The 21,038-nt window shown below is 42.4% G+C and overlaps 1 protein-coding gene across 2 annotated transcripts in view; it reads right to left on the minus strand.

Moving 5' to 3' along the window:
• LOC103469061 (myosin-11-like) overlaps window positions 1-20,795 on the minus strand; it is a 24,958-nt gene extending 4,163 nt beyond the window's left edge. The window contains exons 1-38 of one of the 2 annotated variants that reach the window (XM_008416550.2): window positions 20,776-20,795; window positions 18,660-18,954; window positions 17,784-17,954; window positions 16,358-16,514; window positions 15,813-15,840; window positions 15,191-15,290; window positions 14,486-14,512; window positions 14,196-14,222; window positions 14,011-14,103; window positions 13,162-13,225; window positions 12,973-13,071; window positions 12,711-12,854; window positions 12,520-12,615; window positions 12,327-12,445; window positions 11,543-11,695; window positions 11,280-11,453; window positions 10,624-10,797; window positions 9,976-10,090; window positions 9,697-9,890; window positions 9,498-9,619; window positions 9,051-9,120; window positions 8,717-8,877; window positions 8,534-8,642; window positions 8,327-8,458; window positions 7,176-7,382; window positions 6,602-6,739; window positions 6,402-6,525; window positions 5,677-5,848; window positions 5,389-5,601; window positions 5,055-5,199; window positions 4,774-4,980; window positions 3,580-3,684; window positions 3,336-3,488; window positions 2,177-2,425; window positions 1,278-1,490; window positions 994-1,206; window positions 477-638; window positions 259-387 (exon numbers count right to left, since the gene is read on the minus strand). In XM_008416550.2, the coding sequence (XP_008414772.2) occupies window positions 259-387; window positions 477-638; window positions 994-1,206; window positions 1,278-1,490; window positions 2,177-2,425; window positions 3,336-3,488; window positions 3,580-3,684; window positions 4,774-4,980; window positions 5,055-5,199; window positions 5,389-5,601; window positions 5,677-5,848; window positions 6,402-6,525; window positions 6,602-6,739; window positions 7,176-7,382; window positions 8,327-8,458; window positions 8,534-8,642; window positions 8,717-8,877; window positions 9,051-9,120; window positions 9,498-9,619; window positions 9,697-9,890; window positions 9,976-10,090; window positions 10,624-10,797; window positions 11,280-11,453; window positions 11,543-11,695; window positions 12,327-12,445; window positions 12,520-12,615; window positions 12,711-12,854; window positions 12,973-13,071; window positions 13,162-13,225; window positions 14,011-14,103; window positions 14,196-14,222; window positions 14,486-14,512; window positions 15,191-15,290; window positions 15,813-15,840; window positions 16,358-16,514; window positions 17,784-17,954; window positions 18,660-18,954; window positions 20,776-20,777 (5,256 nt within the window). In that variant the 5' untranslated portion in view covers window positions 20,778-20,795. The remainder of the gene's footprint in view (window positions 1-258; window positions 388-476; window positions 639-993; window positions 1,207-1,277; window positions 1,491-2,176; window positions 2,426-3,335; window positions 3,489-3,579; window positions 3,685-4,773; window positions 4,981-5,054; window positions 5,200-5,388; window positions 5,602-5,676; window positions 5,849-6,401; window positions 6,526-6,601; window positions 6,740-7,175; window positions 7,383-8,326; window positions 8,459-8,533; window positions 8,643-8,716; window positions 8,878-9,050; window positions 9,121-9,497; window positions 9,620-9,696; window positions 9,891-9,975; window positions 10,091-10,623; window positions 10,798-11,279; window positions 11,454-11,542; window positions 11,696-12,326; window positions 12,446-12,519; window positions 12,616-12,710; window positions 12,855-12,972; window positions 13,072-13,161; window positions 13,226-14,010; window positions 14,104-14,195; window positions 14,223-14,485; window positions 14,513-15,190; window positions 15,291-15,812; window positions 15,841-16,357; window positions 16,515-17,783; window positions 17,955-18,659; window positions 18,955-20,775) is intronic. The other variant, XM_008416551.2, reaches the window with a different exon arrangement.
• Window positions 20,796-21,038: the final 243 nt, after the last annotated feature.

Raw genomic sequence — 21,038 nt, forward strand, 5'->3', positions numbered from 1 at the left:
AGAAACCGGTTTAAACATAAACCGGTTCAACAGAAACCTGTTTAAACAGAAACCGGTTCAACAGAAACCGGTTTATCAGAAACCGGTTTAACAGAAACCAGTTTAAACATAAACCGTTTAATCAGAAACCGGTTCACAGAAACCGAGGCACCAGAAACTGGTTTATCAGAAACCGGTTTAACAGAAAACGTTTTAAACAGAAACCGGTTTAACAGAAACCGGTTTAAACAGGAAGCTGCTTCTGGTCATTTTCTGGACCTCGTGCAGCTGAAGGATTTCCGCCTCCGCCATCTTGGCTCTGCGCTCCGACTCCCTGGCCGTGGACAGCGCCTCCTTCTGGGCGGCTCTGGAGTCGTCCAGCTCCCTCTGGAGGTCCTTCATCTGCCCCTGAGAGCAGAGCGGCCATCATCATCATCATCATCATCACCAGATGAACGAGTGAATCCGTGTTCTTGCGGCGAGTGGCGGCTGCAGACCTGGACTTTGCGGAGCTGCTTCTGCGCCTCATCGCGCCCCCTGCTGGTGGCGTCCAGATGCTCCTCCATGTCCTTCAGCTCACCTTCGAGCTTCTTCCTGGCGCCGGACGCCTGACCTCGCTGCTTCCTCTCCTCCTCAAGCTCCGCCTCCAGCTCCCGCACCTGAACAGGTAAAATCACACCCGACAAAATTCATGTTCTTCTTTATCCCAACATTATTTATCAGCCAGTTTGAACTGAAGATGAGGAAGAGAAAACTACAAGTGTTCAGTAAAAAATTTAATAAAATGAAAAAAAAAAATTTTTATGGGGGAAACAGTATTTAAAATGTTATATATACCTGTATATAAATAAAAAGTAATTAATAAAATAATAAATCATCAAATAAAATAAATTAAATACGGCGATTATTTCAACAATCGATTAATCACGATTAATTTGATTAATCGTCTATAGAATGTTAGCTCTAAGTTAAATAATAAAATAAGCATTCTGTGGGTCATGAAGTCGCTCCAACCTGACGGAGGAGCTGCTTCCTCTTCTCCTCGCCCGTCTCGTCTCGGGCCTGCAGCTCGCGCTCATGCTGCGCCCGCAGCGCCTGGCTGTTGACCTCCAGACGCAGCTTGGCATCCTCCGCCACCTGCAGCTCGTCCTCCAGCTCCTCCATCTGCGTCCTCATCTCCTCCACGAAGGCCTCCAGCGCGCGCTTGGCCTTCTCCAGCTCGTGAACCTGGCGGAGGGTCAGAGGTCAGCTCCGCCTGCTTCGTCCGGGTCGGCGTTTCTTGCGGGTTTCCGTCTTACGCTCTTCCCCGCGTCGTCCTTGGAGCTGATGAGGTCCTCCATGTCGGCCCGCAGGGCCTTGGCGGCCTTCTCGGCCTCCTCCAGGACGCCCTGCTTCTCCTCCAGCGCCCGGCTCAGGGCCAGAACCCGGGTCTCCTTCTCCCTCGCCTCCGCCTCCGCCCGGTCCCGCTCCTCCGCAAACCGGGCCGACACCGACCGCTCCTCGGCCAGCATCTGCAGGACAGCAGAGACCCACCACAACGACAGTGTTCTGGTTTCACTGCAGCAGCTCGGGACGTTCAAACAGAACGGAAACAGTTTAAAGCACTGAGTCAAAATCACTTCATTTCAGGTCAATTCAAGGTCAGGAAGCTCCTTAAAGGGCCGGCGGCGGCAGAACGCACTGATAAAAATAATAAACTGAACGGAAAATACTTTAAGAATAAAATTAGGAGAATAAAGTCACGATGTTATGAGAATGAAGTTTTACAAAAATAAAATCCTAATGTGACATGATATTAAAACTTTATTTTTGTACGAGTTGAAATAAAATGAGAATAAAATTATAATACATTAACCTTGTAATTCTATTTATTTATTCTGTATTTCTCCACTTTATTCTCGTTATTCTCATTTGAGTCAAAATAATATGAGAATAGTCTTAGTTTAATTCGTAGTTTAATTAGAATAAACACAGAATTACAAGAGTAAAGTTTTATTATTACTTTATTCTTTTATTACTTCTATTACTTCATTCTCACAATATAAAGTTATAAATTTATTACTTTATTCCCATGGAAATATGACTTTTTTCTTGTATGTATTAAGTTTTCTTTTTGTCTTGTTTCTTTTAAAAGATCATGTAATATTTATGTAGCTGGACTGAAGGTCTGGTAGGATTGTGGAGTTTGACCTCTGACCTGATCAAACTTCTTCTGCTTCTTCTCCAGGTTGGAGACGAGCTGCCGCTGGGCGTCCAGGTCCATCAGGACGTCCTCCAGCTCCTGCTGCAGCCGGCCGCGGCTCTTCTCCAGCTTGTCGTAGGCCGCCGCCTTCTCCTCGTACTCGCCGCTGGCGGCCTCCAGGTCGCGCTGCAGCCGCTTCTTCCCCTCCTCCAGCAGCTCCGCCGTCGCCGACGTCTCCTCCAGCTTCTTCCTGTGGTCAGAAAGCTGGAAAACAGTCAGCAGAGAGTTAAGACAAACAGGTTGGGAATAAAAATATGCTTTTGTCGTAAAGGAACGCTGCATTGCAGACTGTGGCATAAATATTTTGCCAGAAAACATCAGATCTCGTGCGAAAGCATAAAAATGTTAACTCTGTTTAGTGCAGTTTCCTGGAACCATACTTTTTTTTTTTTTTTTTTTTTACATTTTTCTACCTTTAATGTGACACATATATAAAAAAACTCAACTGAAAAACTAAAAAAATACATAAAAAGATGGTAAATATTATCTCCCGTTAATCGTCTTTCACTGCAAAAACACAAAATCTCACAAAGTATTTTTGTCTCGTTTCCAGAGAAAATATCTTAGTAAAGTAGAAATAAGACAAAACTAACTAAAAGTAACTCTTCTGTAAGTAATAAGATCTTGTTTGAAGTAAATAATTATGTAATATTGATGAAATACTTTTTCCCCTGGCAGATTATTTCACACATAAAATGTTTTTCCCACATTATAAGTGAAACAATTGGAACTTTTTCAACATGAAGCCAGGATGTTAATTTGTGTGAATAGATTTATAAATTGAGCAAAACAGAATAAAAAGTTATTAAAAGCAACAGACGACATAGATTGGGAATCATGTTTTTGTATGTATTGGTGAGTTATTTGTCTGTTTTACTGAATAGACACACAAACAAGATTACAGTTTTCCAAAATCTCCACTTTGGTTTGAGTTTTTATTAAAAGTCGTTTTTATTGATATCAAACAGAGTTTTGTGGGGATAAAACAAAATGACTAAAAATGTTTCCGTTTTCCACATTTCCAGACTCAAAACAAACAAACCGGATGTGTCAGATATCTTCCTTCCTACTGCTGTCCCTTCTTCTGGACAGGATGTTAGTTCGTGTTACTGACCTGCATGTTGAGGCTGGACACCTGTCTCTCTACGGCGCGTTTGGCCTCCGCCTCCTCCTCCAGCTGCTCCATCAGGCCGTTCCTGTCCTCCTCCAGCTGACGCAGCCGTCCACACAGGTTCAGCTTCTGACGGGTTTCCTCAGACAGGAGCTCCTGCAGGGAGGCAGGGTGGGCTCAGTGGTTTGGGACCAGGTGTGCTCACATGGTCAGGTGAGAGTTTCACATGGTCAGGTGAGAGTTTCACCTGGGCGTCCTGGAGCTGAGAGGACAGGCTGGAGACGTCTTTACTCAGCTTGATGTTCTTCCCCTCGGCGTCGTTCAGCAGGCCGGTCACGCTCTCCAGCTCCATCTAACAGAGCAGAATTCTTTTTTAAAGCACAAAAACCTCAAAGTAAAAATGATAATAAACCTTAAAGGATGCCCTGCTGTATAAACGAGAGCATCACGAGCGCGTAAATGAATTTTATACATTTATAAATGAGCATTTTATATTCAGTACAACTACTGGGCCAACTCATTGAAACATGACATGTGGGGAACCACAAGGTTCATTCCTAGGACCCTCATAACTAATATCTACATGTTCTCAGGTTATCACTGAACGGTTTAGCACCACAATACCTTAAAGATCTGTTATTGCTGTACCAACCGTCTAGACCCCTCACATCTTCTGGTTCTGGTTCTGCTCTGCACCCCCAGAACCAGAACCAAACGAGGAGAAGCAGCATTCAGTTTCTATGCACCACAAATTTGGAACAAACTTCCAGAAAACTGTAAAACAGCTGAAACACTGAGAGCCTTTAAATCTCAACTTAAAACCCACCTGTTTAGAGTTGCTTATGGCTAAATTGCGGGTTTTAATGTCTGAGGTTTGAGAATCCTTGTATGATGTCGCTCTGCTAAAACTCTGTGGTTTGAGAATCCTTGTATGATGTCGCTCTGCTAAAACTCTGTGGTTTGAGAATCCTTGTATGATGTCGCTCTGCTAAAACTCTGAGGTCTGAGAATCCTTGTATGATGTCGCTCTGCTAAAACTCTGTTCGAGGAGACCCCATAAGGGCAAGTCCTCACGTGGATCGATGTTTGTAATGTTTTTATTTTTACTTTTAATAATGTTTTTATCTTTCTAATCTTTTTCAAAATCTCTTTCTCACTGTTTATTCTGTTTTTATTTTTATTTTAATTATGTAAACCACTTTGAAATGCCTTGCTGCTGAAATGTGCTATACAATTAAAATTTGATTGATTTTGATTGAACAAGCAGTAAGATTAGCTGCCATAACTACCCAGATGACACACATCTCTACATTATGATGTCACCAGTGGATGTGCCATCACGTCCTCCTGCTGAACAGAAACTGAAGTTTTTGTCTTTGGACCTAAACTTGGATATTTCTACATCTGGAGCATTTTGTAAAACGTCCATGTTTTGACTCACGTTCAGCTTCGATACTCGCTCCCCGAGCTCATTCCTCTGCCGCTCGCTTTCGTTGAATCGGGAGTTTAAATCGTTCAGCTGTGCCTCCACCTTCTTCTTCTTGTGCTCCACGTCTTGCTTTGAGCTGGCGAGGGATCTCAACTCGGCGCTCACGTCTGCCGACTCTTTCTCCAGGGCTTGTTTGGCTTTCTCCAGACTGGCCCTGACCTGGAAGGAAGGAGACGGAGCCAAATGAGTGAAACTTCATGGGATAAAAAGTTTATTTTGTGACGTGGTCCGACCCTTTTGGCTTGCTCCAGCTGCTCGGTCAGCTCCTCCACAGCCTGACTGTGTTTCTGACGAAGTTCCTGGACCTGGGCCTCATGGCTCCGCCCCTCATCTTCCATAGCTTTCTTCAGCGTTGCTACTTCCTGCTCTCGTTTTGCTCTATCAGTATGAAACACAGAATGTCACCATGAGGAAAAAACCAGCACCGATTACCCTCTACGCAGATGATGCTACGGTTTACTTTAGCTATCTCAGAAAAACAGTTGTTACATTTTCACTGGATGCAAACAAACTCAGTAAATAAAGACTGTTGGTGGGTTATTATGGGACATGTGGGTTTCCACAGACCGCAGCTCCTGCTGAGCAGCGGTGGTATCCAGGCTGTCCTCCAGCTCGGAGCGCAGTGCATTCAGCTCCTCTCCGAGGTCCCGCCGCGCGGCCTCCGTCTTCCCCCGCGCCGCCCGCTCCGCCTCCAGATCCTCCTGCAGCTCCGACAGCAACGCTTCCAACTCACGAACTTTCTTAACCAGCGTTGCGCGCTGGGTGCTCTCCTCCTCCAAACTGTGAACAGAGAAATGGTTCTTTAGGGTGGATTTGCCGTGCAGCATGGCCACATGATCCTGGTTTTGGGCTCACCGGGTCTGTGTAGCCTGGAGCTCGTCCTCTTTAGCGGCTAGCTGAGCTCGTAGCTCGGCCAGCTGCGCCTGCAGGTCGGCGTATTGCTCCTGCAGGTCGGCCAGCTCTGCGTCCACCTTCTTCTTTGCCTTCTCCACATCCTGACGAGCCTTTTCCTCCTTTTTCATACGAACTGGAGACAAAAAGCAGAAAGAATCGTCACTGAATTACGTTTGTGTTTCTTCAGGCTAAATTATGTAAATAAAGATCAAACTGCTACAAGCGAAACTTTCAGGTTTGCTGACTCATTGGTTACCTCATGTTTCCACTGTGACACTGATTTTGGTGGATTTATGCGTTTCTCAGGTGTGATGGTTTCAGAAACGTGAAAAAGTGGTTGGTATGGGGTAAAAACAAACAGTGTATCGTTTTAGACTGGTTTTGTCATTCCACCGTTCTACCTCTTTTGGAGAAGTTACTTTTATGATTGGGACTTAAAGTCATGAGCAGGTGAAAATTATTCAGGAAGTGTGTGTTTTATTTTTCTTCGAGAATATGGGACTCCATCAACTTTGTTTTACATTTTGTTCAACATTTATTTCACCACCAAATGTTTCAGAAAACTACTGAAAATCAAGCTGCACATTTTGATGTTAGCTTTAAGGATTCGTCCAACACTCTGGGAGCTGAAAATCATGACATAAATAACGATAAGGAATAATAATCAATAATCAGTGCTGCCTCACCTTCCAGGTCGGAGATCATGGACTCATGTTTGGCCTTGAGTTTGGTCAGATTCTTTGACTTCTCCTCCTCCTCTGCCAGGTTGGAGCTCATGTCAGCCAAGCGCTCCTCCAGAAGCTTTCGCTCCTGAAAACAACAACAGGAAGTCAGAAGGAAAACGACCTGAAACTGCAGATTTTTTAAAAATATGTCCTTCTGTTACCTTCTGCAGCTTGTTGTTCTGATCCTCCATCAGCATGATGTCCTCCTCCATCTTCTTCACCTTCCCCTCCACCGCCGTTTTCTCCAGCTGGAGCTTCTGCTGAGCGTCTTCCTGCTCTGCGATGTGCGCCTCCATCAGCTGACGGCACAAAACTACAGCAGTTAGTCTAAGAACACCAGATCGATCATCAAGGCCAGTTTTAACCTCGAAAGACCATCAGCGTCTTTTTTTAAAAGTAGAAATAAATTGATTTGAATTGATCTGAAGTGAGACAAAGTGCTTAGGAGGATTCAGTTTAACAGAACCGAACCGATTTAAAGCAAACTAAGTTAAACTGAGATGAACTGAACAGAAAGAACTGAACTGAACTGAACTGAACTACATTTACAGGAAATGAACAGAGCTTACCTGAACTGACCAAAACTGAACTGAGCTGAATCCATTTCACAGGATTCTTGCATTAAAACATTTGTTTCCATTGTTAATATTGTTCAATAACTGTCAGGAGTCGCCACGGCAACCAGCTTGAAACCTATTTTCATTGTTTTACTGAGCTGAATAAAGTTAGGAGAACCTGCAGCTGCTGCTCCATGTCCTTCCTCTCCTGCTGCAGGGCGACGCTGCGCTCCTCCTCCTCCTCCAGCCGCACCTCCATCTCGTGCAGCACCTCCTCCAGCTCCTGCTTCTTGGCCTCCAGACGCACGCGCATCTCCTCCGCCTCGGCGTACAGCTCCGTCTCGGCCTGCAGCTTCAGCTCCAGCTGCGCTCGCTCCTCAGCCAGCTGCAACCACAAGCCTCCATCTTTAACCACGACACTGCTTCCAGGGCTGCAGCTAACGATTGTTTTAGTAATCGATTATTTTGACGATTCACTGATTAATCAGAGAAAAATTACCATGTTCTCCAGAGTTTTCATTTAATCAAAAATAACTTACAGGTAACTTTTCTGCAAGACACAAAACATTTTTAAGTAAATGATTCTTGGATATGGATCACAAAAAGACTAAGGTAGGGCTGTGGCAACAATTATTTTAGAAATAGATTATTCTGGCGATTAATTGTTTACTCTGGCGATTAATCGGTTATTCTGATGATTAATTGTTTACTCTGGCGATTAATCGGTTATTCTGACGATTAATCGAACAAAAAAGTTGGCACATTCTGCAAACTTTTCATTCACCACTTGAGCTTTTTTATACAATATTAGAAATTCATTAAAAGGTGCAAATAATTAAATTCCTTTTTAAAATGAAAAATAAACATTTTATTGGTTGAAATGCAACAACAGCATCCCTTTAATGAACGCTTGATCATTTGTACCAAAGGATGTGAAGCTAAAAACGTATATTCTGCTAATCTGTTAATTGTTTTTTTTATTAATAACTGGATGAAAATGTGTTTAATAGGAGGGTTTTCTGTAAAATGTGAACCAGGTGAAGCTAAAATTAGCACTGGAGTTCTGGGTAGACAGATTTACAGACAACAAAGCTTTTTCATCCTAAATGCAAAATGTTTATATTTTTTGAACGGTTTTGGTTTAATTACTGCTCTGAGTGTGTTGTTTATTCAGGAAATGGTCATTTCTAGAGTCTGTATACTCCAATTAATGGTTAATTGATTACTATATTACATGATGATCATGTTAATAATCAATTAATCACAATTAATTGTTTCATTCCTAATTGCTTCTCCAGATAAAATGGGTAAATGTTGCGTCTGACTCACCTCGGTGTGTTTCTGGGAGATTTCCTTCAGCTCAGCTTCGGTCTTAGCCGCCACCTCGCGCACCGCCTTTAGCTCCTCCTCCTTTTGGCCCATTTCCTCTTCCTGTCTGGTCACCTGCAGCAGCGGCTTCACCTGGGTCACACATTGATCTGGTTAAGGTTAAAGGTCAGGATGCATGTAGGATCAAGCCTAGCGTCCAGTGCGGACCTTGGTGAACAGCCGCCACCACTGCCAGTTCTTCAGTTTGAGGTAGCAAGCGCAGTTCCTCTGGATGACCTTCATGGCCGTCAGCTGCTGCTGACGTTTACTAAACGCTCTGAAAACAACAAACCATCACCCTTTGGTTCATGGACGACTTCAGACCAGATTCCCTGAAATGGCTCCTCTTACTTTCGCCCCAGAAAGCCTCGTGCTTGTGCCTGGAAGGCGATGATGACGACGGTCAGCTTGAGGTCTCGCTCTTCCTCCAGCTGAGCCAGAACTCCCGTCCTGAAGAACATTTTACTCTGACCGATGCGGTACAGGTTCGGGTCCAGATCCAGGTGCTTCACCTGAGGAACGGAGGGCGATATGGATTAGAGATAAAACATCAGATTTTAATTTAACTTCAATCTTCAAAAACCTGATTAATCCATAAAACTTGATTTATGCTCAGATCTGGAGGACAGCAAAGATCTTGTTCTTTACACTCGTTTCCATCACAGATTTCAAAATAAAAGCTCACCATCAGGCAGCAGGCCTGCTTTCCATCCATGAAGCCCTTAGGGATGGCGTTGGCAGCCAGGATCTCATACCTGCACACAGGTGAGGACGCTTACTACCACAAAGAACGACAGTCACCACCTGAATTTAACCGTGCAAGTTATTAACCCTCAGCTGACAACATGAGGAGCTTCTCCTTTCTTAAATGAGGAAAGACAAATCCTGTCGTCATGGAGAAGATTTTGGTTGTTTAATAAGGATCAGAAAACATTTTAATTGTTTCAGCCGTTTTGTTCAATTTTTAAAATGTTTTCCAGTTCCAGCGTTAATTTTTTAAAATCTTTTTTAATGGATATACTTCCATTAATAAGCCTTTATTATATTGGTTGAAAATGTTCTTAAAATAACAATATTACCATTTATTGCAATAATTTCTGGAACAAACGTTGTACCAGAAATGCTCCCTCACCTCTGTCTGAACTCCTGGAAAACGATGCGGTTTGGAAATCCCTGCCTGCAGATCCGAATGCCCTCCAGCACGCCGTTACACCTGAGCTGCTCCAGAACCAGGTGGGCGTCCATCTTCCCGGCCTGCAGAGCCGCAGCAGCAGCCGGTGAGATCACAGAAAGGCCGTTTGCAGCCAGCGGCAGAGGAAAGCGGCGCTCACCCTCTTCTCGTGGTTGGGGATGATGCAGCGGACGAAGTTGGGCTGCGTGTTGTGCAGCGTGGTCATCAGCTTCCCCAGAGACTCCTTGTACAGCTGACCCACCGTGCGAAACATCCCCTTCTTGGACTTGGTGGAGCTGGGAGCAGAACTCTCCGACATCTTGGTGATGGTGTCCAGGCCCACCACTCGGTCCACTGCAGGGCGACGATGCGGAACGGTGTTACCGCGGCAACGGAGAGCGTCCAGAGGTATGTGAATGCATGTGATCGGAGGACTGACCGTCTTTCCAGAGGTCCTGGATGAAGCCGCTGGAGGAGTTGTTGAGCAGAGCCGTCACGTTGTCATTCAGGGGGTCCATGTTCTTCGTCAGCCAGTTGGCTGCGTTATAATCCACCTGGAGGGAGAAAGAGAACAGAAAACCTCCCAGAAAGTCGTTCTCAAAAGTATTTATTAGTAATTTGTGGCGTGTAGGTAAAATTCCTTTTGTCTTTATGAATAGTTGAACAAACTTTCTGAGAGTTTTCCTTAAACTTCGGCTGCTTTCTCACCAATGTCAGTATGACAGAGTGTTACCGCCAGGCAAGGAAAATAAATGTTTTCATTTTGAAAATAAAGTTGTAATTATTCAAAAAATAAAGAGATAATATTACCAGAATTAAATTGTAGTAATGGGAATAAAAAAATTACTGAAATCATTGAAAAATCATCAGATTCCCACATTTTTTTGTTCTTGAGTTATGTGATGCTAACTCCCACCTGCAGGTGGCAGTATTTCCACTCAGGTTGCATAAACAGAATACGCTCCATCTTTGACCAGATTTTTTAAACGGTGACAGAAGAATCTGAAGGTCATCCGTCATTTTGACACTTTAAATTATAGAGTAACTAAATCAAAAGAAAATTTCCGTCTGAGGCTGTTTCAGTTACCTTTCCAGCGTAGTGAAGCACCGAGAACATCAGCTTATCCTTGTGCTGTTTGGGTTTGGAGAACTTCACGTGACCCGTGTGGGTGTTCAGCAGTTTGTCCACGAACGACTGATCGGTGGCTTTCGGGAACCAGCACTCCTCATCCAGCAGCGCCAGGATGCCAGGGGGATTGTTCTGGAAAACCACAAGGAAGGTGGAAACCTGCAGAATACTGCGGATCTGCAGGTTTTCTGCAGGTTCTGCAGACCCCAGGGGTCATTTAACCACAGGGGTCATTTAACCACAGGGGTCATTTAACCTCAGGGGTCATTTTGACCACAGGAGTCATTTTGACCTCAGGGGTCATTTTGACCCCAGGAGTCATTTTGACCTCAGGGGTCATTTTGACCACGTGGATCATTTTGACCCCAGGAGTCATTTTGACCCCAGGGGTCATTTTGACCACGTGGATCATTTTGACCCCAGGANTGACCACGTGGATCATTTTGACCCCAGGAGTCATTTTGACCCCAGGGGTCATTTTGACCACGTGGATCATTTTGACCCCAGGAGTCATTTTGACCACAGGGATCATTTAACCACAGGGATCATTTAACCACGCGGATCACTTTGACCACAGGGGTCATTTTGAGCGCCATGCTTGCAGGAGCGCTCACCGGCCTCTCGATGAGCTCGATGCAGGGCTGCAGGTCCAGGCCGAAGTCGATGAAGTTCCACTCAATGCCCTCCCTCTTGTACTCCTCCTGCTCCAGGATGAACATGGTGTGGTTGAAGAGCTGCTGCAGACGCTCGTTGGTGTAGTTGATGCAGAGTTGCTCGAACGAGTTGTCCTACAGGAGGAAAGACTTTGCAGGTCAGAAAACAGACGGGAACTCAGAGAACCCAACCGACCAAAGGAAGTTCTTCAGGGAGGATTCACCTCAAAGATCTCGAAGCCAGCGATGTCCAGGATTCCCAGGAAGGAGGACGACTGTCTCTTGCTCTTGTCCAGCGTCTTGTTGACTCTGGCGAGGATCCAGCGGAACAAGCGGTCGTACATGGCCTTGGCCAGTGCCTCCACTGCAAAATCAGCCTAAAGATGGTGCATAATTTTAAGAACATTTAGAAGAAATTACCTATTGTTCTCCCTTGAGCGCCTTAGGGTCGGTCCATGTTCTGTACAAAACATGTTGATTTCATTTTTTTCAGAAAATCAATCTTAGAAAATGAGATTTTAATCTAGTCAGTTCTGCCTATTTTGAGCCGTTTTACACAGTCTTGTCACTTTAAATCCAAATAAGATGCTACTGGCCACGCCCCCCCAGCTCAACGTTTACACTCACATGTGAAAAAGACTGTGAACAGATGTGCAATTATACAACTGCGCATCTTTGAAAAGCAGAAGTGGAGCCTCCTGCACAAGCAACAAAAATGCAGCAAGTGGTTTCTGGATGGTAAGTCAACAACAATACACTTGCCTCTTCCAGCAGCCATTGTACAACGCATACAGCGGTAAAACCAGCTGACCAAACATGCTGGAGCTCAGCTAGGGTTGCTAGGTAACGCCACAGGGTGACTTAACAATCGGAAGGTTTTTGAAACGGCTCATTTTCCAGACACCAAAAAACATGAGCACATTGAGGAAAAACTCCACAGTTTTTAGAAGCAGTTGAGACCCGAATGGAAGTATAAAAACTTGGTTCCTTTGAGCGATGGGTGAGTACCTGCTGCTTGGTCTGGGCCTTCTGCACCACCTCCCGCCCCACCTTGATTCTGGGCGTCAGGATGGCGCGGGTGAAGTCGGTCACGTTGATGCCCTGCAGGTGGCACACCTTCTGAGCCGCTGAAACGGGAGAAGGGGTCAGAGACGCTGCGGCGCTTCCTCACGGAGCCGTGACGCAGTGTTACCATGGTTACCGGTGTTGTCGGGCATGGTGGCCTGCTCGCTGTTCCTCTCCTTCTCAAACTTGACGTTTCCCAGCTGGAGGACGGTGGAGACCACCTTCAGCATCCCTGCAAAACAAGATGGCCGACAATTTACAGCTTACAACAGCTTCCGTCCGTCCATCCATCTGTCCGTCCATCCGTCCGTCCCCGTCTGTTAGTACCTAATCTCTCCTCCTCTGTGAAGCCCATGATCTCCATCGCTTCCAGAGTCTCGTCGAAAAGCTCGTCATCCTGCTGACCGGGAACCTCCACGTGACCCGCTACCAGGAAACGGTAGCTGCTGAAGCCCTCCAGCAGCAGCTCCTCTGCAGCAACACAAACTCACACAGTTATCGTCCAGACAAACACTGCAGCGCTGACCTTAAGAGCAGCAGAACGTTTCCTTCAAGTCCCAAAAGGTTGCCATTTTCTCTAAACTCTCACCCCTTATCTTGTCTTTCGCTCCGGACACCATGTAGTAGAAGATGTGGAAGGCTCTCTCTGTGTTGGCCTGACGAATGCAGCGCGACTTCTCCAGCAGGTCTGTTCAGGTCGGCTGGAGTTAAGCAGGAAACCTTTACTGCGGCTGATGTAGGAGAAGGAAGGCGGAAACACTTTGCTGGATAAGGATACAGGTGTCAATGTTGGCCCCCACGAGGAAGCCGGTCACGTCAAAGTTTAGTTTGATGAATTTCCCCTGTGGAAGGACAGCAGCCATGTGACACTTCACTCTGGTTCCTTGAATTTCTCTTACGTTGAAGCAAAAACAGAGTCCACCTCTGGGAGTGAAAGGGTTCATTCATCAGGACAACAAGTGGAATTTAGTTTTCCTTTTTCACCTTCTTCAGATCTGACAATATTGGTACTAAATGTTTGTGCTGCTTTGAGTAGCTATCTTTTTAAAGCTCTTTCTAAAGCTGGTGGACCACCAGGGGGCGCCAGTGGTGCTGTTTACCTCAGTTTGACACATACAGTAGTGAGAGCTGTTTCTGCTTTTTAAGACTGAAGACAGAAACCAGTCTATAGAAATGTTTTACATTTTATTTTTGTTTCTGTCAAAGCAACTCAAGTCTGTTTTTCTTTTATTATGCTCCTAAATTACAAACAGATCTAAAATGTTATTAATGCACACAGCACTAATAGTAAAGAACAATTAGGTTTTTGATTTCCATGTGGGGCTGCACAGTGGCGCAGTGGGTTGGTAGAGCTGTTGCCTTGCAGCAAGAAGGTTCTGGGTTCGATTCCCGGCCCTGGTCTTCCTGCATTGAGTTTGCATGTTCTCCCTGTGCATGCTGGGTTTTCTCCGGGTAACCAGAAACCCTCCCGACCCCACTGAGGGACAAGGGTGTAAGAAAATGGATGAATGGAAGGATGGATGAATTTCCATGTGGTTTTTAAAGCAGGTGGTCTGTGAGTGTCTGTTAAATGGGTAAACTAAAATGAATAACAACTAAGATTGAATGAAGGTTGAGCAAAACGTACGAATCTGGAGGAGTTGTCGTTCTTGATGGTCTTGGCGTTTCCAAAAGCCTCCAGGATGGGATTAGCCTGCAGCAGCTGCTTCTCTAGCTCCCCCTGCAGGCCAGAAGCAGGTAGGACATTCTTTAATGAACTACTGCTGTTCCTTAAACGAACCGCAGAAATGAATGAACCAGGATTTTACTCACATAGGCCAGAGATCCTGACTGCTGCTGCTGGAAGAGTCAGAAAAACAAGCCATTCAAAATGAAGGACTATTTTCTAAGCTTATGAAGCAGCCGAGCAGAAAAGATCAAGCAGCAATCAGTTTTCACTCAGAAAACCCCTGAGTGTAACTTTCAGTTATCATTATGGAGGATTTATGAGGCAATATGGACTCCAGCTCGTTTGTTTTTGTCATTGTTTCTCATTCAGAAGGATGCAGAAGGAAACCAAAAGCCCCAGCAGGAGGAAGAAAACAGCACCAGTCTGTCCTCACCTTGGCAACAGCTGCAGCAACTGACTCCTGTCACATGCAGTAAAATATCAGCTTTATTACAGATTCAGGCTTTCACAGCTAACAAAGGAGAACATCTGAAGGTGGGCTTAACAAAGAGCGATTTATAGATGACAGTTAACCTGACATGCCTGGTTTTGGACCCGGATGCTACACATACTGGGAAAAACATGCCAGGATCCTATGGAGCTAAATTAGGGCCATAAAGTTTGATCAAATAAGATTTAAAACTAAAGAAATAATTTGAGAACTGAAGAAGAGCCTCTTGTTTTATTCAAACTATTTTAAAACAAACAAAACAGAAAGAAATTGATAAATAATTTTAAAACTGGGGAAAAAAATAAAACTGAGAAATCATTTTAAAACTGAAAATAAAAAACTGAAAAAAAACCACAAAAATATTTTTTTGTTTTAAAAGACATTTTAAAACAAAAGTTATAATTGAAAACCCATTTAAAACTAGGAAATAGGTTTAAAATTATACCAGATCATAATTTTAAAACTGGAAAAATTTAAACTGAAAAATTTTAAATTGAAAAAAACAATTTAACTAAAAAAATGATTTAAAATTGAAGAAAAAGTGAAAACAAATCAAGAACAATTTTACAATAAAAACAAAACAAAATAAAACTCAAAGAATCTGCAGGGCTTGGTTTCGTTTTAAAATGTGTTTCTTTTTCTACTCACAGGGTTCACGTCTTTCTTGCCTTTATGAGACGAGGCGACGACAGCCAGGTACTGAATCACCTTCTTGGTGTTCTCCGTCTTCCCGGCTCCAGATTCGCCACTAATTGGAAAAATATTTCACTTTTTAAGAAGCAGCACAACTTTGATTATTTGTTCATCCTCATTTTGTTTACAAAAAAACCCTAAACGTTCTTTTCCAAGTTCGCACATGTTTGCTTTCTCTTTCCTTAACTGGGTCTGAACACATTTTGTTGGATGATAAATTCTGGCAGAAGTTACTGCGATAAACGATAAACCATAAACCAACATTTCACACTGGAACTGGAAGGCATTTTAAATATCCAAAATAAATAAACAAAAACAAATAAAATGAATTATGAAATATCTGGGAACAAAACTGCTCTTCAAAAAAACAAAAAAAAAAACCAGACTGAAGGCTTTTATCATCCAGGTTTTGGTAGAAAGAGAGAAACGATAAATCATGCGATTAGATTGTATATATAGCCCTATATGTAATTCCATGACTCACAGGATTAAAAAACATTTAAATTAACGGGTGAACTCTTCCTTATATCATGCATTTCCTCCTGAAAGTGACGGTTTGTGGCGTGTTTTGACTCACGTGCAGAGAATCGACTGATCCTCACGATCTGTGGAGAGACAGAGGGGGAATCAGTGAAGTTTAGCTAAAATCCTGAACTCTGAGACGGACCTCTTTTAGTTCTGATCTAAATTTAGCAGGTGGTTCTGTTGCTGCGATCTGGGCCGACTGCTCCATGTATGGCCGTTCTGGGGCTGAATGGAAACTTGGGAGATAGTTTGAGGTCGGCACGCTCCGAGGCTTCAGGCTCCTCTGGAAGCTCGGCTCGTCTGCTAGAAGATGTGGAATAACTACAGCGTTCATAACGATGAAGATCAGGATTTTAAATATTCACAGGTGTACGGAAGCCCCGACAGACAAAATTATCAAAAATCTTACCAAGTATTTCTGTGTAGTTTCTAGTGCAAATATTTTGGTACATTTGAAATAAGAATGGGTCAAAATTCCAGCAAACGTCGGTAAGAATATTGTATACAAATATAAATACATTCAGGAAAATATTACAGAGCAGAAACTTTCCAATAATTGGGACAGAGGGAGATTTTTTTTCTGGAGTCAGGGCTTACCCTGCAGCATGTTCCTGTAGGCGTTGTCCGTGATGGAGTAGATGTGCGGCGGCACCTCGTGGCGTTTCTTGCCCTTGTACATCTCGATGATCTTTTCTGAGTATATTGGCAGCATCTTGTAGGGATTCACCACCACACAGAACAGACCCGAGTACGTCTGGGGAGGAAAGAAGCCAGTTACTTTACAACAAGGATAAAGTCACTTTTTTACCTGCATTATGTTAAAATACTCCCCTGTTTGTCCAAATATGACCTGGAAAGTAGTTTAATCACTGACAACAGGATGGATGAACACAGGATTATCACTCCTGTTCCTGTTCACCTGGCTAGTTCTCCATCAAGGACTTCAAGGCTAAAACACCTACAGATGTCTGACTGCATTATTTACAGGATTTTTATAAAACTGAAAAGGAAAACAAAGCATTCGCTGCTGAATCTTCAGACTTAAATCTGGATTAAAACTGAACTTCACTGCTTTTTATGGCTATAACGTTTCTAGTGACTAACATTTATTGTTTTAATAAAATTTTTGGTTCAGTTCTGGAAGTAAACTGTGAATGTTAGCATGCTAACAGCTTTAGCATGAAAGAGAAAAAATGCTGACCAGTGATTTTCCTAAAGCATTAACTGTGTTTTATTTGTTCTTCTTTGATTTAATTTTACTGTGTATAATAACTTCATTATATTGTAGAAAGCATAACGAGATCGTACAAGTCAGTTTTAGCGTGCTGAATAAGTTAGACAGTAATAACGTGAGCACTGATGTTACTTTAACATGCTTACCTTTTCATTTATTCATTTGATAGGGAAGGACAAGTATAAACAATAAACATGTTCTTATAGCCTAATTTTCTATGCTTGTCCCTAGAAGGGCTTTTAAGTAAACAATCGCTAACATCACCTTTAGCATGCTAACAAAGTTGTAACGATGTCCTTTTCAAGATGGAAATATTAACTAAAATACCAGCTGATGTTGCATTTAAGAGAAAATTGAGATTCTGCGCCAACCAAACCTAAAAATCCAATATGGCTGCCATTAATTTAATTCTGTTATTTATGCAGCGTCTATTCACAACAAATGTCGACTCGAGGCACTAAGAGCGCGTTCAGCTGAGTCTGTTATTAAAATTAGGTTAAAAACTTAACCAGCAGACTGCATCGAGTCGTTGCCTGGAAGCTTTCGCTGCTGGATGCAGCAACAGGAAACAATCACTTGCGTTGATGTTGACTTTACAGCAATCCCTTATACCAAGCATGCATGTGGTGACAGTAGAGAGGAAAAACTCCCCTCATCGTGCTATTAGTACAGATTTGAAAAAGCAAATGTGTAGATCAATCTTTTACAGTATCACCTGATACAGTGGGTTGGAACTACAAGTTGAATATGAAACACCAAAACAAGCGATAAGATGGCGGCGTTTCTCACGTAGATCAGGCTGGAGAAGTATCTCTCTCGCAGGTTTTGCAGGACGGACGCTTCGTTGAGGAACGTGAGCGCGGCCATGTCCTCCACCTTGCTGAACTTGGGCGGGTTCATCTTCTGGATGTCATCTTTGCTCACCGTCACCTTCTGTCCGTTGGAGCGCTCCACCAGAACCTGAAGGACACGGAGAAGAAAGCTCAAACCCAGACAGACACTCTGTTGACGTCTCTGCTCTAAGAGAAACGAGACGAAACACACGCACTGAAACTTTGTCCTGGTTTCATCAGCAGGCGGCAGAGTTTAATCAAACACTAGAATATTTTTTCAAGTTTTATTAAGGAATTATTTTTATTAAATAATCCCCTGTATTGTGATGAGAAGCTACTTGCAAGCTAGTTTTGTCTTATTTAAAGTGAACTAAGACATTTTAACTGAAACATGTTTTTGCAGTGCTGCATGTGCATCAAGATTTATCTGGTAACATTTTATACGTTAATTTAAACAATTGAGAAAGAATCAAGAGCAGAAGATAATCTATCAATAATTCAGATTTTATTATTTTACTCTAGATTTAACCAACTGAATGTTTGGCAAATGTTGATCTAAAACATGGTTGGTTTTATTTAATGAAAACACCTCAATTATAAACCAAAAGACGTTTTTCCACAGAATATCTCCCAAAACATTTAAATTAATAATTGAGATAAATTCTGGTCAGACTATTAGAATGGCAAGGCAGCTTTACTAGTTTATGTTTTCTGCATAATCATCATGATTCTTCAAAACCTGGTCAAGAGTGAGCATGTAGACAAACTAAAAAGACAGGGGAGCAGGAGTGACCCCTGAGGAACGCCCAGGAGGTGAATAAATAATCTGCACCTGCTCTCCCTTCTCCTCCTTGATGCTTGCGGGTTCGAATCCCTCCCTCTCCGATGGGATCCACACCATCTTCTTGGCCGCCCAGTCGGCCTGAGCCACGCCGCTGTTACGGAAGTCGTTTTCCAGGAAGAGGAACTTGCTGTCGTCCGTAGGGAGGTCGGCCATGTTGGCAGGGTCGGTGGGGGCGGCGGCGTTTACTGGAGACTCAGAGGTGGAGGAGCTGATGTTGGGGTTGGCGTCGGGTTCTAGAGCAGTGGCTGGGGTTGATGTTTCCTCTAACTGCTTGACCTTTGACCTGCTGATGTCACATCAACACAGTTAGTGAATTTAAGAACTTAAAGACAGTAAATAATATTTTGATTAGACCCTTCTCTAGTTGGGTTTATGGTGCAGCTGGGTTTTTAGTTTTTATCAAAGTTTGGGAACCTAGCTCTACTTTTGATTAAAGCTCCAGTTTGTATCTTTAATAAAAAATATGTTTTTATTTTTACATATCTGTTAAAACTGTCACCATGCCATGACTCCATGTTATGAGACAGATAATCTGTGAAAATCTCCTTCACCTCCTCCCAGAGCTGCTACTGCCGCCAGAAGAAATGCATCGCTCCAGGCCAAAAACAACCAATCAGAGCCAGGAGAAGGGTCTTAGCGCTGTCAATCAATCACATGTACTTGCTACTAAATGTGTAGCGAGGACTCACCTCGATGATGGCAGAAAATAATTTGCCTGCCATCATCGGTGGCTATGCTAACTAGCTCTAGCATTCACAACTGCAGCGTAACACAGAGAAAGGGGAGGAGGTTGTTCACAGCGCTAAGACCCGCCTCCTGGCTCTGATTGGTTGATTCTAGTTAGCGCTGAGAGAAGACAGGAGCTACATTTTTCAGTTTCCTAACAAACTGTCATGGTTTTTACATATTTGTCAACAAATACATAAAAAAATATATTTTTGTAAAAGTTACATACTGCAATTTTAAGACCACATTTATTTATTAATATATATATTTTTTTATTGATCAGATACAATACTACACTCTAAAATTTGTTTTCATTAGCTGTAAGCAGAAAATCATTATACGCTGCAAAAACACAACACCGTACCAAGTATTTTGTCTAGTTTCTAATCCAAATATTTTAGTAAGCTTGAAATAAGACAAAATTAACTTAAAAGTAACAAGATATAAGAGATTGTTTTAAGTAAATAATTCCTTAACTTTTATTAAAACTCCTAGTTCCTGTGGCAGATTATTTCACTGATAACCTGAAAAAAACATTTTGTTATAAGTGAAATAATCTGCCAGAGGAACTAGCACTTTTTTAAATCAATATTTAGAAATTATTTACTTAAAACAAGCTTCTATATCTTGCAAAAAAATATTTGTAAGTTAGTTTGTCTTATTTCAAGTGTATTAAAATAGTTGCACTAGAAAATAGACAAAAATTACTTGGTAAAATTTTGTGTTTTTGCAGTGTAAAGCTTGAAAAATCAGAATCAATCCATATAATGTTTTTAACGAGCTTCTACCTTTAATTAACTTTTCAATAATATTCTAATTTACTGAATAAGAAAAATACTGTAGGAATTAATCTGAGAACAGAAAATTCATGAGTAAAATTATCAACCAGCTTTATAGACTTTATACCAAAATAAATCTTTATAGGCCTGTCATGACAACACATTTTATTAATAATATTGTTGCTTTGAGACAAGTTTCACGTAATATAATGGTAATGGCATAATAATGCAGGAACTCTTTCTCAAAGATTAATAAACTTTAAATTCTAATAAATAATTAACACTGGAACTGGAAGACATTTTAAATATCCAAAATAAAAAACAAAACAACAGAAACAACAAATAAAATGAATTATAAAGTTTCTGTAAACAAAATTGTCCTTCAAAAACAAGCAGACTGTTTTAGGTAGAAATAGAAAAACAATGAATAATTTAAATTATTGAGCTAATTTATCATGCGATTAACTGACTTATTGCTTGTTGCGACAGGCCCAGTGCTTAACACAGAAAATAACAGAAAAGTTATCAAAGTGACACCAAAAACCCAAATGAAGTAATCCAAACAGGAAGTTAGATATTTTTCATATAAGGATACAAACATTTTATAAAAATAAGATGCAAACATCAAAAGTTCTTGTAGCTTCAGATAAAACCTGATTAAACAGAAAAACTCTTAAACAAACATCAGCTCATCATTTCTGACTCCAACCTGCTGCAGATCCGCCTGGTTTCAGTGCTGCCCCACTTATTGCTGCTGCTGCTGCTGATAACAACCTGGGAACTTTTCCCTGCTTTGCATCGAGCTACTTACTCACTTATCCTGAGCTGCAGGCCACAGTGCTTCTCTGACCTCCCATTGAAC

Source organism: Poecilia reticulata, linkage group LG8 (assembly GCF_000633615.1).
Source record: "Poecilia reticulata strain Guanapo linkage group LG8, Guppy_female_1.0+MT, whole genome shotgun sequence".
Taxonomy (NCBI): Eukaryota; Metazoa; Chordata; class Actinopteri; order Cyprinodontiformes; family Poeciliidae; genus Poecilia; species Poecilia reticulata.